Source organism: Bombus pascuorum, chromosome 1, assembly GCF_905332965.1.
Source record: "Bombus pascuorum chromosome 1, iyBomPasc1.1, whole genome shotgun sequence".
NCBI classification, from domain to species: Eukaryota; Metazoa; Arthropoda; class Insecta; order Hymenoptera; family Apidae; genus Bombus; species Bombus pascuorum.
Window position 1 is genome coordinate 21,179,448 of NC_083488.1, and position 20,129 is coordinate 21,199,576.

The window sequence follows — 20,129 nt, forward strand, 5'->3', positions numbered from 1 at the left end:
CGGAAATATTTATTCTGTGTATGAAAAACGACAAAGAAAATGAAATATATTATCTGTCAGAAGAATTTCCGTCGCAACATACAAATTTGATAGTGGTAATTACAAAATATATGAAACGTTGGAATACAACGATATTGCGCGCATAGACACAATACTCTTACACAGACACCCACACAGGCATTTGAACAGGGCACTTACACACGTCATACTCATTACTGTATAGAGAGTGGGGTTCGAAATATTTAAAGGATCATGGGTTACTACCTACGTCTAGTCTGAGAGTAATTGGCCAACAATCAACAATCTCCATACGTTGTTAATTACATCACTCGCTTATATACATCTGGTTCTGTAGTTCTGTTTAATAAATATCACTGAATATTGTTTTAACACAAACATTGTGTCTTCCACAGATTATTAATCTTACCTTTAACATTAAATTCTAACATGAAATATATGAACTGATAACAAGTTTCGATTGAATCGTCGAAAAAATTGTCTTGAAAACGTGGAAATCGTTTTTTGTATGTACGAAAGGCAACGAAGAAAATGAAATATACTTGTCAATGGTATTTTTATCGTAAGAAAAAGATTCGGTACTGCTAATTGTAAGATTGATTGAACTGATAATAATAACTTCGACTAGATCGTTAAAAACAATTGTTTTCGAACCGGTTGCTTCGAACGTGGACGTGTTTGTTCTGTATACGAAAAACGACGAAAATAATGAAATATACCCGTCGAAAGAATTTTTGTCGTAAAGCGCTGTTAATTATAAAACGTTTGAAATACGCGAACTGGTAATAACAAGAACCCAATCTTCAATAGACGCATAAACATCCGATCTAATTATCGATCGCATCGAACGTATCGCTTTCGAAACAAGATACAAATTCCAATAAATATTCCGCCGCTATTTCTATATCGCTAAAACGTATTTGCTCCTCGAGACATTCCACGTCACCCGGCACACGAGTCGAGAAACTCGAGCACGTGGCAAGAGAGAGAGAAAACGGATAGGAAATTGTCAGGAGACCGCAATATATCGTCGAAGAATACTCAGGCTCCATCGTCGAGACGTTGACGAGGTGCGAGGGTGGAAGAAGAACGCCAGATTTTCGCTGATTTTCGGAGCGACGCTGAGTGGTGCTTTACGAGATTTCTCAAGGACACGTCGTGTCGGAGGCCGGCAGAGTACTTTCGTTGCTCGATCGGAGCAGGAAATAGGGGGTGAAGAGCAGGGTGAAATAAAAAACATTGCTTATGACGAGAAAAATAAGAAGCTAAAACGAATGAGAAAAAGAAGGATAAAAAGATTGGAACGGGATGGTAAACGATGGAAGAACGGCGAAAGAAACGACAAAGGAATAAGGAGCATACAGAATAGCTTGCCATAAAGTGTCTTCGCGTTATCTGCGAATACAGAGCGAAGAAGGGGGTGAGGAAACATTTTTATCGTTGCGTGAAACGTTGGATAGGGAAGTTTGGAGAACAGAGACGGAAGAAAGACATAGCTGGAACTTGGAGAGCGAACAAGCAGAAGCATCGAGGAGAGGGGACGAACTAGCAGGAAAATGGGGAGACAGTTCTGGTAATTGAAAAGCCAGTGGTGGATTACGATCGTCGCTTTATTTCGCGGGCTCTTCGGTGCCGGGCTTCTTTCCTATTATCTCGCCCGTTTCTTCAGCTGCTGCTCCCTTGCGTCGGCCTCCTTGTAACAAGAAAAACGACAGGGAATGAGAATCGGAAGGAGAAAGAGGCGGTGCAGTGTGCGTGGAATGGGTCAGACAGAGAAACCGTCTAAGTGGTTAGGGATCGGGCTGCGACAAGGACGTATCGTGAAACTAGAAAGAAATAGATAACAGAGAACCGCTGGATAGACTTCTATAAGAGCGTGAAAGTAAGAAACAGAGGGAAGAAGGACGAAGATCGTATATAGGAAAAATGAAAAAAATAAGCAGTGTAGAGGAGAGAAGAAGAAAAGAGGAAGAAGGTAGTAGAGAAGAAAAAGGTCGTACGCAAGAATGCCCGCGGAGAGGCGCATTCTCGCGCGATTACCAACGCGCGGTCCGTTGCGCCGCGCCGGCCTTAACGAATGGCTTCGTAAACCGTGGGCGCTTTAAGGTCATTACACAACGCAAAAAAGCCAGTTAATGGGCGTCCCGGTGGCGTGGCATCGGTAGGACCGGCAGGAAGGTCAAACACAGAGATATCCAAGAGACAGAGAAGAGGATCGAAAGATGGTATATAGAGAGAGAGAGAGGAGGAAGAAAAGAAGACGATCAACCGACTGGCCGTCCCCGATCGAACCACTGATTTATAGTGGCCGTATATTCCAGCGGAAGGACGATAGAAGGAGACGAAAGAGAGAGAATCTGCTGCTATCGCGAGTTGTTAAATGCCGTACCCTTGCGGGACACGTACGGCTAACCCCTTTACTGAAACGGCCTCGAGATTGCGTGTAGGAATCTTGTTAACCGCTCGAGCTAGACCTATGATCCTGCCTACTTTCGATCTTACACGTGTTGCTGGTGTATAGCCGCGGTTGGCTATCGATAATAGCTGAATTATGGTCGAGGTGAAAATAGGCTAGCCGTATTTTCGATCCTACACCAATTCCCAGCACGATGTACCGCGATATGCTCGATGAATATGGGCACCGGAGTGGACGAGGGGCCATACGTCGCGTAACACGGCGAGTGTATCGATAGCAGCGATCGAGACACGGCTCGTACGACGAACAACGTTTACCTCGAAGTCCTGCATTTAATGAGGGAATTTTGTGGAGTTTGGCGTGGTATAATCTGATTTTGCATCGATTAACCTTTGTAGAATGTTTCAAGTTTCTTTTGGTCGCTGAGACAAATCTCGATATTCCAATCTACCTATCGAAAGAAACCGGTTTTAGATTTTCTAAATTACCAAATTACTAAAATTATTCATATGTAAAATTAATCTTAACTTTTAATAAAACGGCGAATCAGAATTATAGTATATTTATTTTCACTATGTTGATTTTAATTATACTCATTTATATATAATACATTCGAACGTATATTTAAAGGCTGACGGTGGTTTTAACGTTAAAAAATACTACGACACAGTGTACTGTAGTCAATCCCGTTGCTGTATGCATCGTTGTCAACGTACCTTTTTAGCAGTCCTGTCGTTCCGGAACGCTCTCCACGCCACTTCCGGTCGCGAAAGGAGAGAAGATTCAGAAAACAGAATCTCGTCCAGAGAGCCGGACGATTATATTGTGAAATATATACGGAGACGTAATTACGGGGCGGTCGGAGAGTTCGGGTGGCCCTAGGCGGAGTTTTACGGCCGCCTCATTAAATTACGAACTAATTACCGGTCGGCGAATTATTAAAAAGCTTAGTCGGCCGTTAAACGTGCCGCGAGTCGTAAAAGAGGGGCTGCCACATTGGCGGACGCGTGTGCGTGCGTATATGTGCGTTAACCACGCCGCCCTCGAGACTTGATAGCCTGCCATCCGGCTCAAGAGCTCGCTATCCCTTAACTCGTTGGCAACGGGAAAAATTAATTTTCACCAAATCGATGTTCCTCAACTTTTAGAGCTGAAATCCTCGTTTTCAAAGTGAACCGTCTTCTCCCTTTCCCTTTTACCTTTGGTCGATAACAGACGGATTAAAAAAGGAAGCGAAATTGTTGCTGTTTTAAATATGAGTTTCGAGAGATTCGCGCTGCTTTAATTCGAGGTTTTTAACGTCTCCTCCGTTTTCATTATATTTGCAAGTTGAATGTTTTGGGAATAAGGATTGTGCAGGTTCAATGAAAGTAGATACATACTTTGGAATTGATAATGGGTTAGAAAAATTGCGTTGTGATTGATGAAATTAATAAATGAATGGTACAACAAGGGCTTACTTGTTTTAATTGTTTTAATTACTTGGCTTAATTGCAAACACAAAACATTCGACACCAGTTATTTTAACTGATTTGATAGTTCTTGTGTTAGAGGTAAAGATTTAATAGAAACATTAGACGTGAATTTTTATGTAATTGCGTGTGAACGAGATCAATTGTCTAAAACAACATCACTTACAAAGTATGAAATTAATGCACCAAATTTAGAATAATAAAAAAGTACACGAAGATGTTTATTTAAAAACGTTAATATATAATCTGCGTATCATATAAATCAGAACGATCTACGTGTAAACGTTCTAAGTATTTAATTTTCATGAAAAATTCTTTATTCACCCCGCAATTGACATATTTTCATTAAAAGCGATGTACATACATACATAGCGTACTTGCACGAAACAAATCAACATCGTGCTTCAAGAACCTCGTCTTCCCATTCAAATAATCATCTCTGAAGACAAACACAACGAAGCTGCTCCATTAACCAAAGTAAAGCAATTTCTACGCACGTGTAGTCACCGATTGCGGGCCACCTGGAAACCGACTTTCGAGGGCATTTATTTGAAAATCGCCTCGGACACGGTGTCTCGACGCGACTGCAAATCGCGTTCCAGTTGTTCGACGGAGTCCCGCGAGCCCTCGAAACGCGATCGTTGCGAGACGCGAGACGAATCGCGCGGATTATTCACGCCGCCCGCGGCGATCGCGCAGTTTCCAAGCTTTCGCACCAACAGACGATACGAACAAAGAGAGAAAGAGAGAGAAAAGAGAGAGTGTTTCTTGCTTTGGAATTAAATTAACCGCGCGCGCCCGCCTCGCGTCTGCGCGTAGCGCACGATGAATGGTTCGCGCGTAAATATCGGCGCGCACAGAGCGGAACGAACCGCGGGCCGAACGAATCGATCGTAAAAGAGCGAAACGAAGCGATTCGCTGTCGCGGCACTGTTGAAATTGCCCTCGGCCGCGCCTCTACGCTATGGACGATCGCAGACAAGCCGCTGGACCTCTTCTCTCCTTTCCAACCGCTTCGAAGATACCCTTCTCGCCACGCTGAATCAATTTGAATTCTATTATTACCGCTATTGTTTCCGGTTCACTTTCCCCTCATCGAAACATTATCGCGGTCGTTTCGCACTGACGTTTCTTCGTTCAGCTTATTGTTAGTATCGCTCGATCTACGCGAGGCTTCGTGTTGTTTGATTTCTTGTTAAATCGACTGCTTTCCTTTAATGGTCACTTCTTTTCACTTTATAACAGCGGTATAACAGTGGTAGTCTTTTTGGAGATTTTAGATGGGTGCTTCTTTTAATGAGTGAATTACTACCGAAGGTATTTTCTCGTCTTGATGTTTTCTTATAATTTATTATGGGGTTATGTTATGGCAACATTTCGTTCAAAATATTTTCTCAATCAATTTATTGAATATTTTATTAACGTTCTGAAAACGAGTTCCAAAAATGGGGTTTGTATCTTTCTCGCGCTGTTTCTTTTTCTATTTGATGTTAGGTCCTGCAATTGTACGTAATTCGTGTGAGGCACATTTAGCTGTTTTTAATTAACGCGTATATTTCTTCGTGAATTATTGTACGGGTTTTGAAACTGATGGAGAATTCGATAACGTTTAGTAAGATGTTTAGTAACTCGCGTTGATACTTAATTAAAATGACAAAGTTATGAGCCCCTTGAGAAAACAGGTGTTTGCTTCGTAATAAATCATGAGAATGAAAGTGGAGTTGAAAATTCATATCGTTTTTCTCTATCATTATCTTTTATTACAAAATCTGCTTAAAATTATTTAGAAAATAAACGCAAAATTCTTTCGTGGAAGCTAATTAAACAAAATCATATAACCGAAATATTATTACATAAAAATGTATAAAACAGACATCTTCGGAAATAAATTAAAAACGAGACTAAATTAAATCGATTCTTCCGATCTATGCTTATCCGATCCCCTTAACCTACACTATCGTGTGACAGACGTGGTACGTCGATGTTGTATTTTCGTCCGGTCGCGGGGAGACGCGTTCGCTTTGAGACGCGTCAACGGGAGTCGTAAATTCCCGTTACGATGTACGAATCGACACCGCGAGCAGGGCGATCCCCTGATTTCAGTTACGAGAATAGGGGTGGTTGTGTTTGAATAACTGTAGTCTACAGTTACCTAATATATGTTTATTTACCATTAACAAAACGTGGGACTTACAGAAATTATTTTTCGATCTGACCCGAGGGTTTAGATGTTAGCGCGTTATAGCCCGAGAACCTTTCTGTCTGTCTGCTCTACTGCTCTTAATGAGGAAAACTCGGTGAGGGTGTACCCTTGCTGAACTAAGGACGCGGATTCGTTGTTCACACTTTTCGGTAGAATAATGAGGGTAACGATCCGCGATGCCCATTGGTCTTGGCTAATATTAATACATACAATATGAGGAGAAAGTCTCCTGCACATTTGGCTCATGGATGTCCTTGTTCTTGGGAAAAACCCAGCAGTTTCGCAGGGCACATCTGTTTTCTTCGCAATTAGCGAGGATGTGCAATAAACTAACGGAATTTTGGGACCTTCCATAAACCGGCGCTGTTTATATGACTGTAACTTAATGGTTAATAGATGCGGTTTATGGGGGTCCCTTGGGCCTAAAACGGGTCACTGTGACGATGGGTAGGCCTAGGCGGCCTGACCAGGATGGATGTCGCGCGGACCATCTCACGCGACGTAAACAGATGTCACTGATTTATTATTCGCCTGCAAATAATAAAAAACATCTTGCAAACTAAAATTAGTTGTACCTTACTTCCATATCAAAAGACACAAAAGACAATCTGCACAACTTGGAACGCTCAGGCAAACCGTGAAATGGCTCGACGTGTGATCGGCCTTGTTGTTTACGGCACGCGCTATCGGAACTTAAATCGCAGAGCAAGAGGTGTATATTTCGTTACGGATTCGACAACACCATGTGTACTCGAAAAGAGGCGGCAAACGGTCGAACAGAAGAGAGTCTTCAAGGGATTTTTATCTCCGTATAAACAATCCTCTCAAGTGTCTCGTAAAAACAGAACGCTGCTGTTACTTCTGTTTCTTCGGGTTAACGAGAAAAGTGGCCATTAGCGGCTGACTGCACGTTCCCCTCGTAGGTGGTGGTATTACATTGATTTCCATAACAAATGTTGGTGCAAAACCAGACGACGACGGCGTGATCAGCGTGAATAGCGAATTTAGCGGCAAGAGAACAGAGGGTGGCGCGGGCGAAGATCGAAGAGAAGGATGGGCGGAAAGACGTTGAAGAGGTGGAGGACGGGGATGGAGATAGGAGGCGGGAGAATGTCATTAAGGTAGCGTGATGTTTTTAATTAATTAATTCGCGGCAGCTACGGATTTAGCTTCTCATAAATTCCAGCGTGGTGCGTCGGCCGCGAAAACGAGGGGATCGAGAAACCGTCGTTCTCCGAGGGACGATATAACGAAGGAGACGAGACGGAAGGAAAAAGGACAAAAGACAGACGGAGGAGGGTGTACTGCAAAGTATTTAAAAATATTAAGTACCCCCGACGGAGACGGATATTAAGATAGAGCCGTGAGGTAGAATCGACGAAGGGATGGAACGCGGAAAAGTAAAAGGAGCGATAGTAGCAGTGATGGAGATGGTGGTGGATGGGGCAACGACGGCGTCGACGATGGTGGTGGCGGAAAGGAAGCAGAATTATGGGATTGAAGCGCGGCAGGAAGCACGGGCCTTGGGAGGTTATGGGGGACGAAGGATGAGGGGACCACCGGTTGGTAGGAGAACGTTTCAATTAGTAATTAAAACGTGCCGTGCTACTACTACCTCTAACCCTCCTATCTCGACTTTACACAGTGGCTGTTGCCTCTCTTATACTGTCGTCGTCATCGTTGCTACCGCCGCCATCTTGTAAATTAATTAATGCGTCCCTAACGAGATCAGAGGTGTCGGTAAGGCAGCTGGGATCGGTAGTTCTCTACCCTGTCAGCGGAGAGGACGAACAACCTCCTCGATGTTTCTGGGGATAAGCGTGGTCTTCTCAGCCTCGTGCTAACTTCCCTAGAACCATTTCCGTTCTTTCGCATCGATACACACGTGCACACCTTTCTCTCTTTGAATTTCTGTTCCCTTTCTTCTCTTCTTGCGTGTCTCGATTTTCCAAATTTTCCTCTTGTATAATTGTAAGTGCTATTTACGTACGCTAATCGATCGATTAAAAAGGTTTAAATCTGTCTTCGAAAAATTCTCATCTTAGCAAATTGCTCGTAAAAATGTAAAAGGGGAACGAAAGAAACTTTTCTCATTTTCAAATAGACACGCTTTTTCTCCACTTTCTCCGCTTTTTCTATTGAGCAGAAAAGTAATCGGTAAACGAGTCGTGCTCCCGGTAGCCGAACGAAACTCTCGTGTGACGCGGCACCCCTCGGATCTCGTCGACTGCCTTTCCAAACGTTCAATCAGCAACGACCCTGGACCAGGAGTGAATTAGTCCGTTCCGGGGATCGAAGGCAAAGATTGCCGGAGCAGAGGGTAGGGAGAGCGGTGGTTGCAGGCAATGTTGGGACTCGGTGTCAGGATCTCTCGACCCTTTCAAACCCTTTCATCGGCGCTTCGTCCGCTTACATAATGCAGCCACTCTAATTAAAATAAATTACACTCTCGCGTCAGTTCGCTCTTTTATCCGTCATATCCCCACCATCCTTGCATGGCGACGTTTTTTCATCCTCGCTCCGCCGCTTTTTTTTGCACCGCACTTTCGACCACCAGCCACCAGGTAGCGAGAGACACCGGCTAGGTAACCACCCTCTCCCTCCTTTTCCTCTCTTTTCCTTTTTCATCCTGCCTCTCGCTCCCCCCTCGCTCGTTTATTTGCACTTTATTCGAGATTTAATTTACCGACCTCCGGGCGACAGGGTCGTTGGTGTGCGCTCGACTCTGTGATGGGATTAAAAAAAAAAAAAGATCACAGCGGGAGGAAGGAGAGAAGGCCAGCGTCAACAGAGTGTGAGTGGCAAACTCCCGCGACCAGAGAGAAAGAGTTGGAAAAATCGTGCATGACCAAACAGCAAACGAACTGCAGGAAAAATGATTATATGGAAGGAAACACTGGGAACCAAAGATGAAGAACAATCGATATGCCAAGGTCTCTATCGGGGTTGACTTTTCAAGGCTTACAAGCGGAGACTGGGAATATTCTCGGCCAAAAGAATGTTCTTAAGCCTCTGCCCGACCAGCATTCGCGTTCCATTGGAGGCTTCTCGAAACGGGAAATCGATAATTGCAGTCGCGTTTGTTCGACGAGCATAATAGAGAACGATCTTTTAAACCTGGCAATTGCTTCATTTCACCTCTGCCTTCGCTTTCACCTTCGTTGTTCCGCTAATTAACGCTGAAAACTTTGTGCTCATGGGTGGCGTGAGAAAGAACAGGCCCGATCTGAAATTATCGAGTCCCGATATCCACAGCTCTGTCTGTGAAACGAGCGTCGTTGAACGACAAAACACGACGAGGGAGAAAAAGAAATCGTTGGACGAGGCTGAACGAGCCTTTGATCGGCGCGAAACTCGTTGACCGGTCGCGCCCTTCTCGAGGATATTCGCCGTCTCGCTGTCAGCTCGGTCTCGTTCCGCGAACGAATTAATGCGGCGCCGTTTCTCGAGCACTTTTCTCATTGGCATCGAGGGCCACTCGCTTTCGCGACAATTTGCCGCGAGCTATTCGGATCGGCCGTAAGTATCGTGAAATTCAATTAAGTTCGTGCTTGTGCAACTCGAGCGATCCGATTCCTCTCCTTTTTCCACCCCCGTGTGTACCCTTTTCTCGCTCGGCTCTCACAGCAGCAGCCTGTGAACGCTCTCTCCCACCAGTTTGTAAAATAAAAAAAAAAAAAAAACGCCTATACCACGGCGTCGTGACGGCGATAAATAAATATTCCAGAGGCGTTCCAGCTTTTTTCTCCCTCTCGCCTCTCTTTACCCTCGTCTTTGCTCGCGCAAGCAGCGAGAACAGTCGCTTCTCGGTGTTTCATGAATTGGTTATGAGTCAACACCTCGACCGAGCCTGGCCAAGCGAGATTCAGAGGAAAAGCAGCAGACGTTCCACGCTTTCCTCCCTGTTCTTTCTTTAACTCTCCCCTTGCCTGGTATTTCCATTTCTTTTTATTTCAACTCAACCCAGACGTTTCTCGGATCGCGTACGCTTCCGAGGAGCTCCGCGTGGAGAAATATTTTTCCGGATTGCGAGAGGAATCCCGAGAAGGAACGCCGTCTGTGGAGAATAGTAGCGTGTCAGGGGTGGCAGAGGGTCGGAGCAAGAAGAGAAAAGCTTCTTCCGGGAACGGGAAGACAGAGCTTACCGGTGCACGAATAATAACGACTCACATTCTCTTCCGTTCGTCGTCAGTTTTCGATTCGATATACGAGAGTTTTCTCCTTCTTTCTTCCCTTCCTTTTCTATTATCCTCTCTGGTCTCTTTCCCAGCTTTTCCTTATTTCCTTCCACGACGATTTCGCTCGACTCGGTTCCGTGAAACCGTGCGCCACTCGGTCGATTCATACCGGTCGTCGGGATCGGATTGCAAAGGGTAAGTGGCGAGGCAAAGCGCGACAAAAAGGGGCTGCCTGACGGCGAGAAGAGCACGAAAATACAGTCGGATAACGAGTTGTCAAGAGGGATGGAAGTTTTATCGTATGGCACGCGAGCAGGTATAAATCCGAACCGATACGGCAAAGTGGAGCCGTGGAAAACAAGACTGTTTTCTTCTTTTTACGCTGGTCGAGTGGGTGATACTGTGTACAGAGGTGTAGGTTAGGCGGATTTTATTTTCAGGTATGTCAGATATACAAAGGGAAAGAGGAAAAGACTCCGCAAGTAGATTTGGCTTTCTTTCGAAACGTAGAACTGCCACTCTTTTTGTTCTTTTTCTTTTTTTAAGTTTTAAAACGATCGAATTGCATTGCTCGATTGTACAAATAATATATATATATATATATATATATATATATATATTATTAATAATATTCCCCTTATTATTAATAATAATATATATAATATATATAATATATATATAATATATAATATATATATTATTATTAATAACAAGGGAAATACAGAATACAGGCTACACACAACGAATTAAAAAAGCAATATAGAACAATTCATTTCAAGAAATATGTCGAAAAGAGAGCATATATATATATATATATATGCTCTCTTTTATTATTATTAATTATTATTATTATTATTGTTATTAATTTGTTATTAATTTTACTTTATAATTAATTTTTGTTCTATATGTTTTGATAATACGTATTCAGCAAATACGTGATGATTAAATAAGTTGTTTTATTGTTATTTAAACACGTTAACTGTTCCTTCAAATTGGTACGTAACAATAAAAACCTTGTGCGTAACGATGAATTTTGAAACGATACAATTCGTAGAATATTATAAATGGTTTAGAACGCGTTTGCCAAGCACTTAAATAATAAGTTGATAAAAAAAATAAAAATCCATAACAATTTAATTATTGAAATATCATCGCAAGAGTTTTGTATAGTCAATAAAAATTAATTTCTACATCAACTTTATATCTCGATATTCGTTCACAACCTACACACAGGAAATATCTAAATCCTGCTGCGATATTCGATATTATTTCATCGAAACACAAAAAGCTCTTACCAAGCGAAACAAAATACACGATGGTATAAATTTTTGTTTCGTTAATTTCGTTTCGGGGCCGTTGTACGCACGACGTACAAACACGACGACACGCCCTCGACCGAAGCCAGGACCCGTGCATCGAGCGTTTTTAAAACGCTCTTCCGCGCCGCGTTCTCGCGTGTTTGCGCACCGATCCAGCGGAGAGCATCTTGCTCTCGACGTTGCCTGGTTCCCCGGGGTTAATTTTAAATTGCGCTCGGCGTTGCTCGTAATCCAGCCAGCTCGTCGCTCGCGTCTACGCTCGAGAGTAAACGTTTGCTCGCGCGCGGAACCGTGGAATTCAGCGTGGATAAACAAACAAATATAAATTTCTGTGCAGTTTCTCCCCTCTCTTTATCCCCCTCTCACTTTCTCTCTCTCTCTCTCTCCCTGCAACACGACTGAATTCTCCTGCCAGTCTTCTGAAACGTGGAAAACCAAACAACCACCACCATCTGTCTCTTCCATTTTCCTCTTTCTCTCCGTTTCGCATTTGCGCTCTCCTATGCACATTTGATCCCGACCACGACGAACCAGGTCGAAAACTACCATTATTTGGAGTTCCAATTACGCGACACGCAAGCGAGCAAGACGCGGAGCACGCGTCACGTATTCTGTTCCCAGGATGGAAAGCAACGGAGCAACAGTGAAACGGCGAGGTTCGTGGCGGTGAAGAGGTGCAGGGGGATGGCGGGAAGGGTAAAAGGACCGACGTACTAGCAATCAGTAACATTATACGACGCGACACGAGCCAACCACCCCATTAGCATTCATATTTCAATTTCATAGCCCTCCGGCTGGTGGTTGTACGGGATCCTGTAAGGCTGCCGGGCGGGGTGTGCAACGGAGATAAATACCAGTTCGATGGAAGGGAGAGAGCGTGAAAGGGAAACGGGTTGGGGAGGCTGACAGTTGGAGGGATGGGGACAGGTAGCAAAAGAGGATTACCAGGAGGAAGCGAGAAAGGCTGATAGAGGGTGGAGAGAGCGATAGAGACGTGTGAACGAGAACGATGAAAGGGGCGGAGAGAGATGGAGGAAGTGTAGCGATGGGAACGATCTGCTCGTGAATAATAGGGATTATTTAAGTTTGGATTAATCAGGATTTTCATGCTTTCGATAAATAAACTTGTTTTTTATGAAACAGTGGTTGGGTTCGAAATACGATAGAAATGGATAAAGCAGGTTTAACGAGAACGGTTCGTGGAATTTTTAATTTTTATAAAAGGCTCTTTTGTTAATGCTTTTTAAAAGATACGGGTATTTCAAAAATTCTCGTTCTTTCTTTTACAACAGTAAAGAACTTTAGCGGAAGAATCCTTTGAAAAATTGAATAGAGGTAGGAGGGTCAAAGTTGTAAAGAATAAAATTTGTTCGCGGTCGTATTTTCAGTATTTTAATCTCGCTTATATGTTTTTTAATAGCGCCAAATTATCGTGTCGATGTTTAAACTCGTTGAAAGCAACTGAGATATTATATTCGCTTTCTATTAAATTCCAACAAAATTCCGATAATAAACAAAATCCAGCATAATTCAGGATTTTTCAATGGTTTCCTCGAGCAGACGATTTACCAGGATTGGACGGCCGTCGATTGAAAATTTCCAAACGATAATCGAATTATTCCCATCGCTAGCCGGTCCGTACACATTATGAAAGCGCGGCGAGATTACGTACGAGCGCGCTCGTCCCGGAGAGAGCAACGAGGAGAGGGTACGAGAGGATGAACAGAAACAAGCGAGAAACACGAAGGGGGGAGAAGAGAGAGAGAGAACTGAATGGTACGAGAGGGGGAGCAGAAACAAGCGGGAAACACGAAGGGAGAGAGAGTTAATACCGATGGAAACCTATTACCATCTATCTCAATGCCGGTGTAATGGATGCGCAGCCCCGATTATCAATCCGTAATAATTGTGCATATTAAACGGACGCTAATTATCGGTCCGGCCGCGGGCCGGGGGCCACGGGCAACGCGGGCAAATTGCGCAAGTTATGCTGGGTGTGTACGCTGTTAAAACACGGCTCGTAATGACGGTCGCGGAAAAGAGCCACGCCGAAAAGATAATTACGTTGGAAATCACTCGCTGACCGAATAATGTAGCGCGGATTGGGCTCGCGCGACCATGTTTTTCTGTCGTTCGCGAACATCAAAGGGAAAAAGAAGAAGAAAGTTATATAAAACGCTTGGATGTTTTAATTAATGATCCTCATTGATCGACTCACACGTTTACTGAACGTAGTTCTTATGTGAGCACGATGGCCTTCCAGCGATTAATTCAAGGACTGTCGACAACTAGAACATCGCTCTTGTATATACAAAGAAATTAAAGTAAGAGGATATAGAGTAACACAACAAGGGAAGAATATATTTTTGTTTATATACAGCGTAAAAGAGATTATTGGATGTTCGAAAAAGTACCGGCATAAATTGATGAAGCGTAACGCGTAAAAATGAAGATCGTCACAATTTTGTAGAGATTAGGATAAAGTAAAAACTGAGTCGAAATTACAAATACAATGTTTAATTCGATTCTTCAACTTCGAATCGATTAACAACGTTAAAATACCGACGTGGCTGCTTTCGCCCCTAAGTGCTTTCTTTGTAATAAGCTCCTTATTTATATTCTTGTCACGTTCGCTATCAGAAGATCATCGACGCGGCACAGCTCGATCGAAACGACCAAAAACCTCCACCAACCCTCCTCAATCTTTCTACCATAGCGTAGCCCAAATCACGATCCATCTACCGCAGGGTAACAAAGCCTAGTCCGAAATAGATTCACAGTTTCCCAAAATCGTTCTATCCGAATGTCAAGAACATCTTGACCACGATCGATCGTCGAGCGATCCTTCAGTGATCTCACTCGAAAGAGATCGGAAGCGGAACGCGGGAACACGGTGACCCCTCCGAGCGGTCTCTCGAGTCTTTTTTGCCAGCCCAGAGCGCTTTTAATAAACGCGCGCCGCGCCCAGCAGTCGCTTTATACTATCAAAGGTGGGGTAAAGGGCGTGCGTGGAAGAGAAAAGGAGGATGGAAGTAGAGGAAAAGCGGGAAAGGGAGAGGCAGAGTGTATAACGGTAGAGAAGAACGGGGGTGCATTTGACGACGAGCTTTTTACGGCCCTGTGTTCCGGTGTTCAGGCTTTTACGTCCATTTCAGGTTTCCTCCTCTTCCACCGGGCTGATTCGTAACCTTCTCTTTCTTCTTCGCGCGCTCTTTCTCCCCTTTTATTCACTCTGTGCCCCTCAAACCCTCTTCGTCATCCCCCTTTCACCCCGTTTGTTCTCTTTCTCCTGTTCACTTTCGCGCTCTCTTTTCTCTCTCTATCGTTCGACCGCCGGTTTCTTCTTTTAGTTTCGTAGCCAGCTGATTTTATTTGTTCCTCTGTGGTATTCTCTTTCAGCTGCGTGCTACGCGAACCACACACCAGCAGCGTCGCTTTAATTTCTTTTACGAGATGAAATTCGACGCGGTCCGAGTCGTTCTTCTCCCTGCTAGAACCCGCTACTTCCGCTCGTCCTACCGATTCCAAAATCCCCGTTCACGGTGTGTATATAGTCGAGTGTAAGGCTGCTTTCACACGCAAATACGTGTAGTCGTTATCCAGCAGTAAAATGAAGAAAGATAGTCATACGATACCGCACCCGTTTAACAAGGTGGCCGAGTGTCGATAATTTTCTTAATTCTTTTTAACTCAAACAGGCTGACAATCTGACTATGAGAGAGAATCGAACAGACTAAGTGATACTGTGTTTATCACATAAATTTTCTTTTTTTATTTTATTTTGGTTATTTTACAATTTGTCCTTATGAACATTTGGTAAAGTGTTATATCTTGTTGGTGAAGAAAAAAAAAAAAATAAAAATAAAAAATAAATATAGCATGTGGGCGGCTACCCCCAGCGGGGTGCCAGTTTCGTTTTTTCTAAGTTATATCTTTTATGATATCACACAAATGGAATAATAAAATAAATTTCTATGATCTCATCTGTTGCCTTGTTGGTATGACGCGACAAAATTGGTTTTAAATTGTCTAATGCATATACATTGAAATATTGGCATCTGTGAGAACGATAACGAGTTGGACAATTTTCCAACAAAATTTAGAACAAAACACAAATGAAGTGAAAATCTGAGTCTGTAAAATACGTATCAAATGAGAAGGGTTTTTCCAAACTTACTTATGATTAAATTAAGCAGTAATATTTAAAAGCATCAACTGTATCGATATATGACAAGTCAGTTAATTTCTAAGCAATTAATTAAAATTTATCCGTCCGGATAATAATAATATAAAATATATAATGATAATAAGAGTGTCCGGGTATTTTTGTGCGATGACGTATGCGTATCGCCGTGTGGAAGTAGCCTAACAATTGTACGAGATCTTTTACGGAACACGACACGCGACCCATAAAACCCGGCAAACGGTTGGATTTTACGAGCACCGTATCCGTTTCTGTCGGATCAAGAAAACGAGGGAAAAACGAACCGATACCGGCTCTCGCCCTCTCGAAATTCGATTCGAGCGACGTCCATTCGCAGATTGTAATTGCGAATCTGTTTAATTCCCAGATTCCCTCGGAACCGAATTCTCGCGTGAAAATAAATTCATAGATTCGTTTGTTTTAACGAACTGCGGGGAGACAGAAGGGGGAGGAAATGGTAGCATTCGGTGGAAATCGAACGAGTTTGTTTGGCTGCGCGCGATTTGTGTGCTGGCTGCACCGAGTAAATTGGTCATGAATTAGAAGTTGTATCGGTTAATGGTAAACATGCGGTTGATTTGGGAAAAAGTTATCATACAGTTTTTCGTTCAGTCGAATAAATAAAATTAATTGGACCGAATGTTATTCGTATAATACGACTTCTGAAATACGTAATTGTGGATTCGATTTTTGTTAAAGTTTCGTATTGTGTTTGTAGAAAAATTGTACTATTCTTTTGTTGAAAAGTTTCATCCACTCCCATTTAGTCAATGTATCGTTAAATGATTGAGAGCAACGTTTTAAAAACGTTTCTCCAAACTCACGTTTCCTCAGAGTTTCATAAGCTCGTTTAATTTGCATTTCAACGTATAATGGAAAATCTACAATAACACGAGCGAAAATAACTTTCTGAGATCAACAATAACGTTCTCTAATTATCCTACGAGGTTAATTTAACAGACAGGTGACTAAAAATAACGTTAAATTCGATTGTAACCCTATATTTCTATCTATAAACTTGATTTACATAATACGTAACATATAAAAAAATCGAAGCACTTAAACCATTAAGTGATTCATCACAAAAAGATAGTTTAAAAAATCGCAAATAATATTATTACATTTTAGAAGATAATTCTTCTAACTGTCATTTTTGTCTACATTTCTATTAACAGAGTCAATAGTACACCCAAAAGTTGAAAAATCTCATACGTAATTTCCTTCTTAAAACAGAAGCTTCGGTTCTCTAAATTTTCAGAAATATTCTAAATTTTTAGAAACGTAGAGAAAGTTTGGCAACGCGATTTAGCGTATCGCGTGGATGCAGTCGCGCCGTTTAAGCGGAAAACACGAAGCGGGAATAGTAGTAGCGGTATAGTGGTCGGCGATTAAACGCTATCGGTGCACGTGTTGCTTGTATTTACGCGGCATGTTGCATCTCGCAAAGCGAAATCTGTCGCGAGGAGAAGTTCATCGCTTTCTCAATGGGATTATCGTTTCAGTCGGCGTCGAAATTCGTCGTGTTCGCGGCGGGTCGAAGAGAATCCCGACATCGTGTGCAACGATATTGCTATTTGCACATTGAACGCCAAGCCGAATAACCGTTTTCGTTGTTAATAGACTGTTATCGATTGCCCATTGGCAAAACCGCGATTCCACCATTCTCTATCGGTTATATTGTACGATACTCACATGCCTCTCCTCTGCCGGGTTAAGACCTGCAACAGATGAAACAGATGCTGTTAGATTGGAATAAAGTTTTCTTTTAAACATATACACTCATTTGAGAATTTAAAAAAATTGATATATTTTTAATAACACTTGAATATTGTACATAGATCGTAGACTAAATACTGGAAAGATCAGTCATCTTGATTAATTAACGAATAATGAAAAATTACTTCATTAAAAAGTATAATTATTCGCGAGATGATTTTGATTTCCAAATAAAAAGAAATGTTATTTTCGTAATTAGTTTTATATTCAATGACGAATCATCTCTCAGTGAGTGTTTCTAAAGTACAACAGCAACAAAAGTATACATAGAAGAAATATTGGAAAAAAAATGTCTAGTGTTAAATCGTGTGGATTTTTCAAGAAAATTGTTACCAGTCGAGATGAACGTTTCATATTGACACACATACATATTGATATACATCGTAAAAACACGAATCTTACATAAAATGTAATAATCAAATGACTAAACATTTTAGCATAAAATACGTTGCATAGCGGTATTCCCTAGCGAAGAAGCTGTTCGAGGAATTCATATTAAACGCAGCGAACAGCGTCACGAAGCATTTAATCAAGAACGTGTCGAGTAAGCAGCTTCCCATATAACTTCCTGTCAAATCCAACAACTCATTTACACAGATATCATATTTAACCTCGCATTTCGTCTTAGAACGACGCCAAACATCAGCGTCGCATTGCAAAAACAGAAAAATGATCAATAATGAAACATCCCTATAAATAAAGTTATTAGATCACGCTGCTTTAACCACCGTTCGATTCGCGTAATTCAACAGCGTAATTCAACAAGCTAAAATTACATTTTCTTATATTATATTTTTATTAAGCTCTAAAATTAATTATCCAGCTCGAGAACGTTTCTTAAGTGAACATTCGTTTCGCGATTGTATCCTTCCTTTCCTTTCTCTGAAACACTTCAAACACCGCTGGCTGCCCGCTGAAGACATCGTATTTCCCGTGAAATTGAAGTTTCGCAATGTTTTTCATGATTATTGCGGAACAGAGTCAGCGGTATGCCGGCAGAATCTTTTCCGCGCTGGCAACGAGATAAAAGAAAAAAGCTGCCAGGACGAAGTAGGAGCCAGATTCTCTCTCTCTCTCCTCTCCTCTCCTCTCCTCTCCTCGAGGATTTCCGAGAAGGGACGTTGAATGAAAGAAAAGAGGGCGAGAGAAAGAGGCAGGTCGAAGGCGATCCTGAACGAGGAAGCTTTGTCCTCGAGATGCCGGCTTCATAGTTTGCCCTCGCTCGATTTCCCCAACCTCCCTCCCCTTTTTCTCGTTTCCACTCTTTATACTTTTCGTAGGTACACTTTGTCTCGTAGGAAATACCTTAACGATACCATTCTTCGACTGTTGTTACCCACTCCACGACACGGCTATACACGTCGAATCGTTTCAGTTTCTTCTACACGTCAACCATTCTTGTAGGCTGCCTTTGTATTGCATCAATCTTTTTATTTGACTTTTTTTTTACTGTAAATTGAGAACAGGCGTTTTAAGATGCATTACAGGAAATATACCACTGGAAAAGTTACAGCGTATTTAACTTTGCTGCATTCTTCGAGTTACTTTCGAGTCAGTCGAATTTTCCTATTGTTAAGAAGTTTCCAAAGTTTGAAGAGAGAAGGATAATCATTTTTTTCGACTTTTTCCTAGAGGTTTTGTTAAACAGTATATGGCTTTTTATTTGTTAAAAAGACAGCGTGATTCAGGTATAGAAATCTAACATCTGTTTTAAATGTTACGCATGAAAGCTATTAAATAATTGAGCAACAAATGTATTTGTTTATAGTACAATTAGCTTCGAATATTGGTACATTATATTTATGTACAGAAACGTGAAAAAAGATACGCTTCTATTTTTAAAATTGACAAGAACAAATTTTTCTCATGCTCAACGGAGAACCAATCCTAAGAAGATTAAAATAAAAGACGAAAGATAATCGGTATAGAAACTTTATAAATTAGAAAACCAGAATTCCTAATAAGAAGCTACTTTCTTTTTGATGAGATAAAACGAATAAATGGTTCTTTTCCTGTTATATAAGTGCCATAATAAATGTTGTATATGTGAAATGATTATAGTAATTAAAGTTTCGTCATGATCTCTATATAAATCACCTCTACATGGGTGATCAGTGATCCGTTAATAATTACTTTTTAATTGCTAAAGTAATGCAACGTAATTGGCGTTACTTCACACGATTCTATTGCAGCATCTAACTGAATTTCCACGAAGCTAATAGCAATGAGTTTTATATTCGCATAAACAAGCTGTTGGGCATCAATTCCTGTTTTACCAAGTTTCTATCTGGGCATCTAATCGTTCAACTCGATCTTTAAGATATCTCAACACGTAAGGTACTAGTTTTTTATACGACTTTACCATTACACTCTTGCAACATTTTTGCTTTGTTCTATTTTCCTGCAGTCATCTTGCTGCAATCGCTTTCTAGTTACCAAATCAGTACCGTACTCGCTATAATTTAATTCCTTTACTTACTTAAAAAAAAAAAAATTATATATATCATTGCATTACCATATATAGAAACCTGAAATATCCTTCT

The 20,129-nt window shown here is 41.7% G+C and overlaps 1 protein-coding gene across 3 annotated transcripts in view; it reads right to left on the bottom strand.

Moving 5' to 3' along the window:
- LOC132908078 (protein groucho-like) overlaps nucleotides 1–20,129 on the bottom strand; it is a 162,439-nt gene that overhangs the window by 15,696 nt on the left and 126,614 nt on the right. For all 3 annotated transcript variants that reach the window (XM_060961720.1, XM_060961711.1, XM_060961730.1), the window contains exon 7: nucleotides 17,503–17,528. In XM_060961720.1, the coding sequence (XP_060817703.1) occupies nucleotides 17,503–17,528 (26 nt within the window). The remainder of the gene's footprint in view (nucleotides 1–17,502; nucleotides 17,529–20,129) is intronic.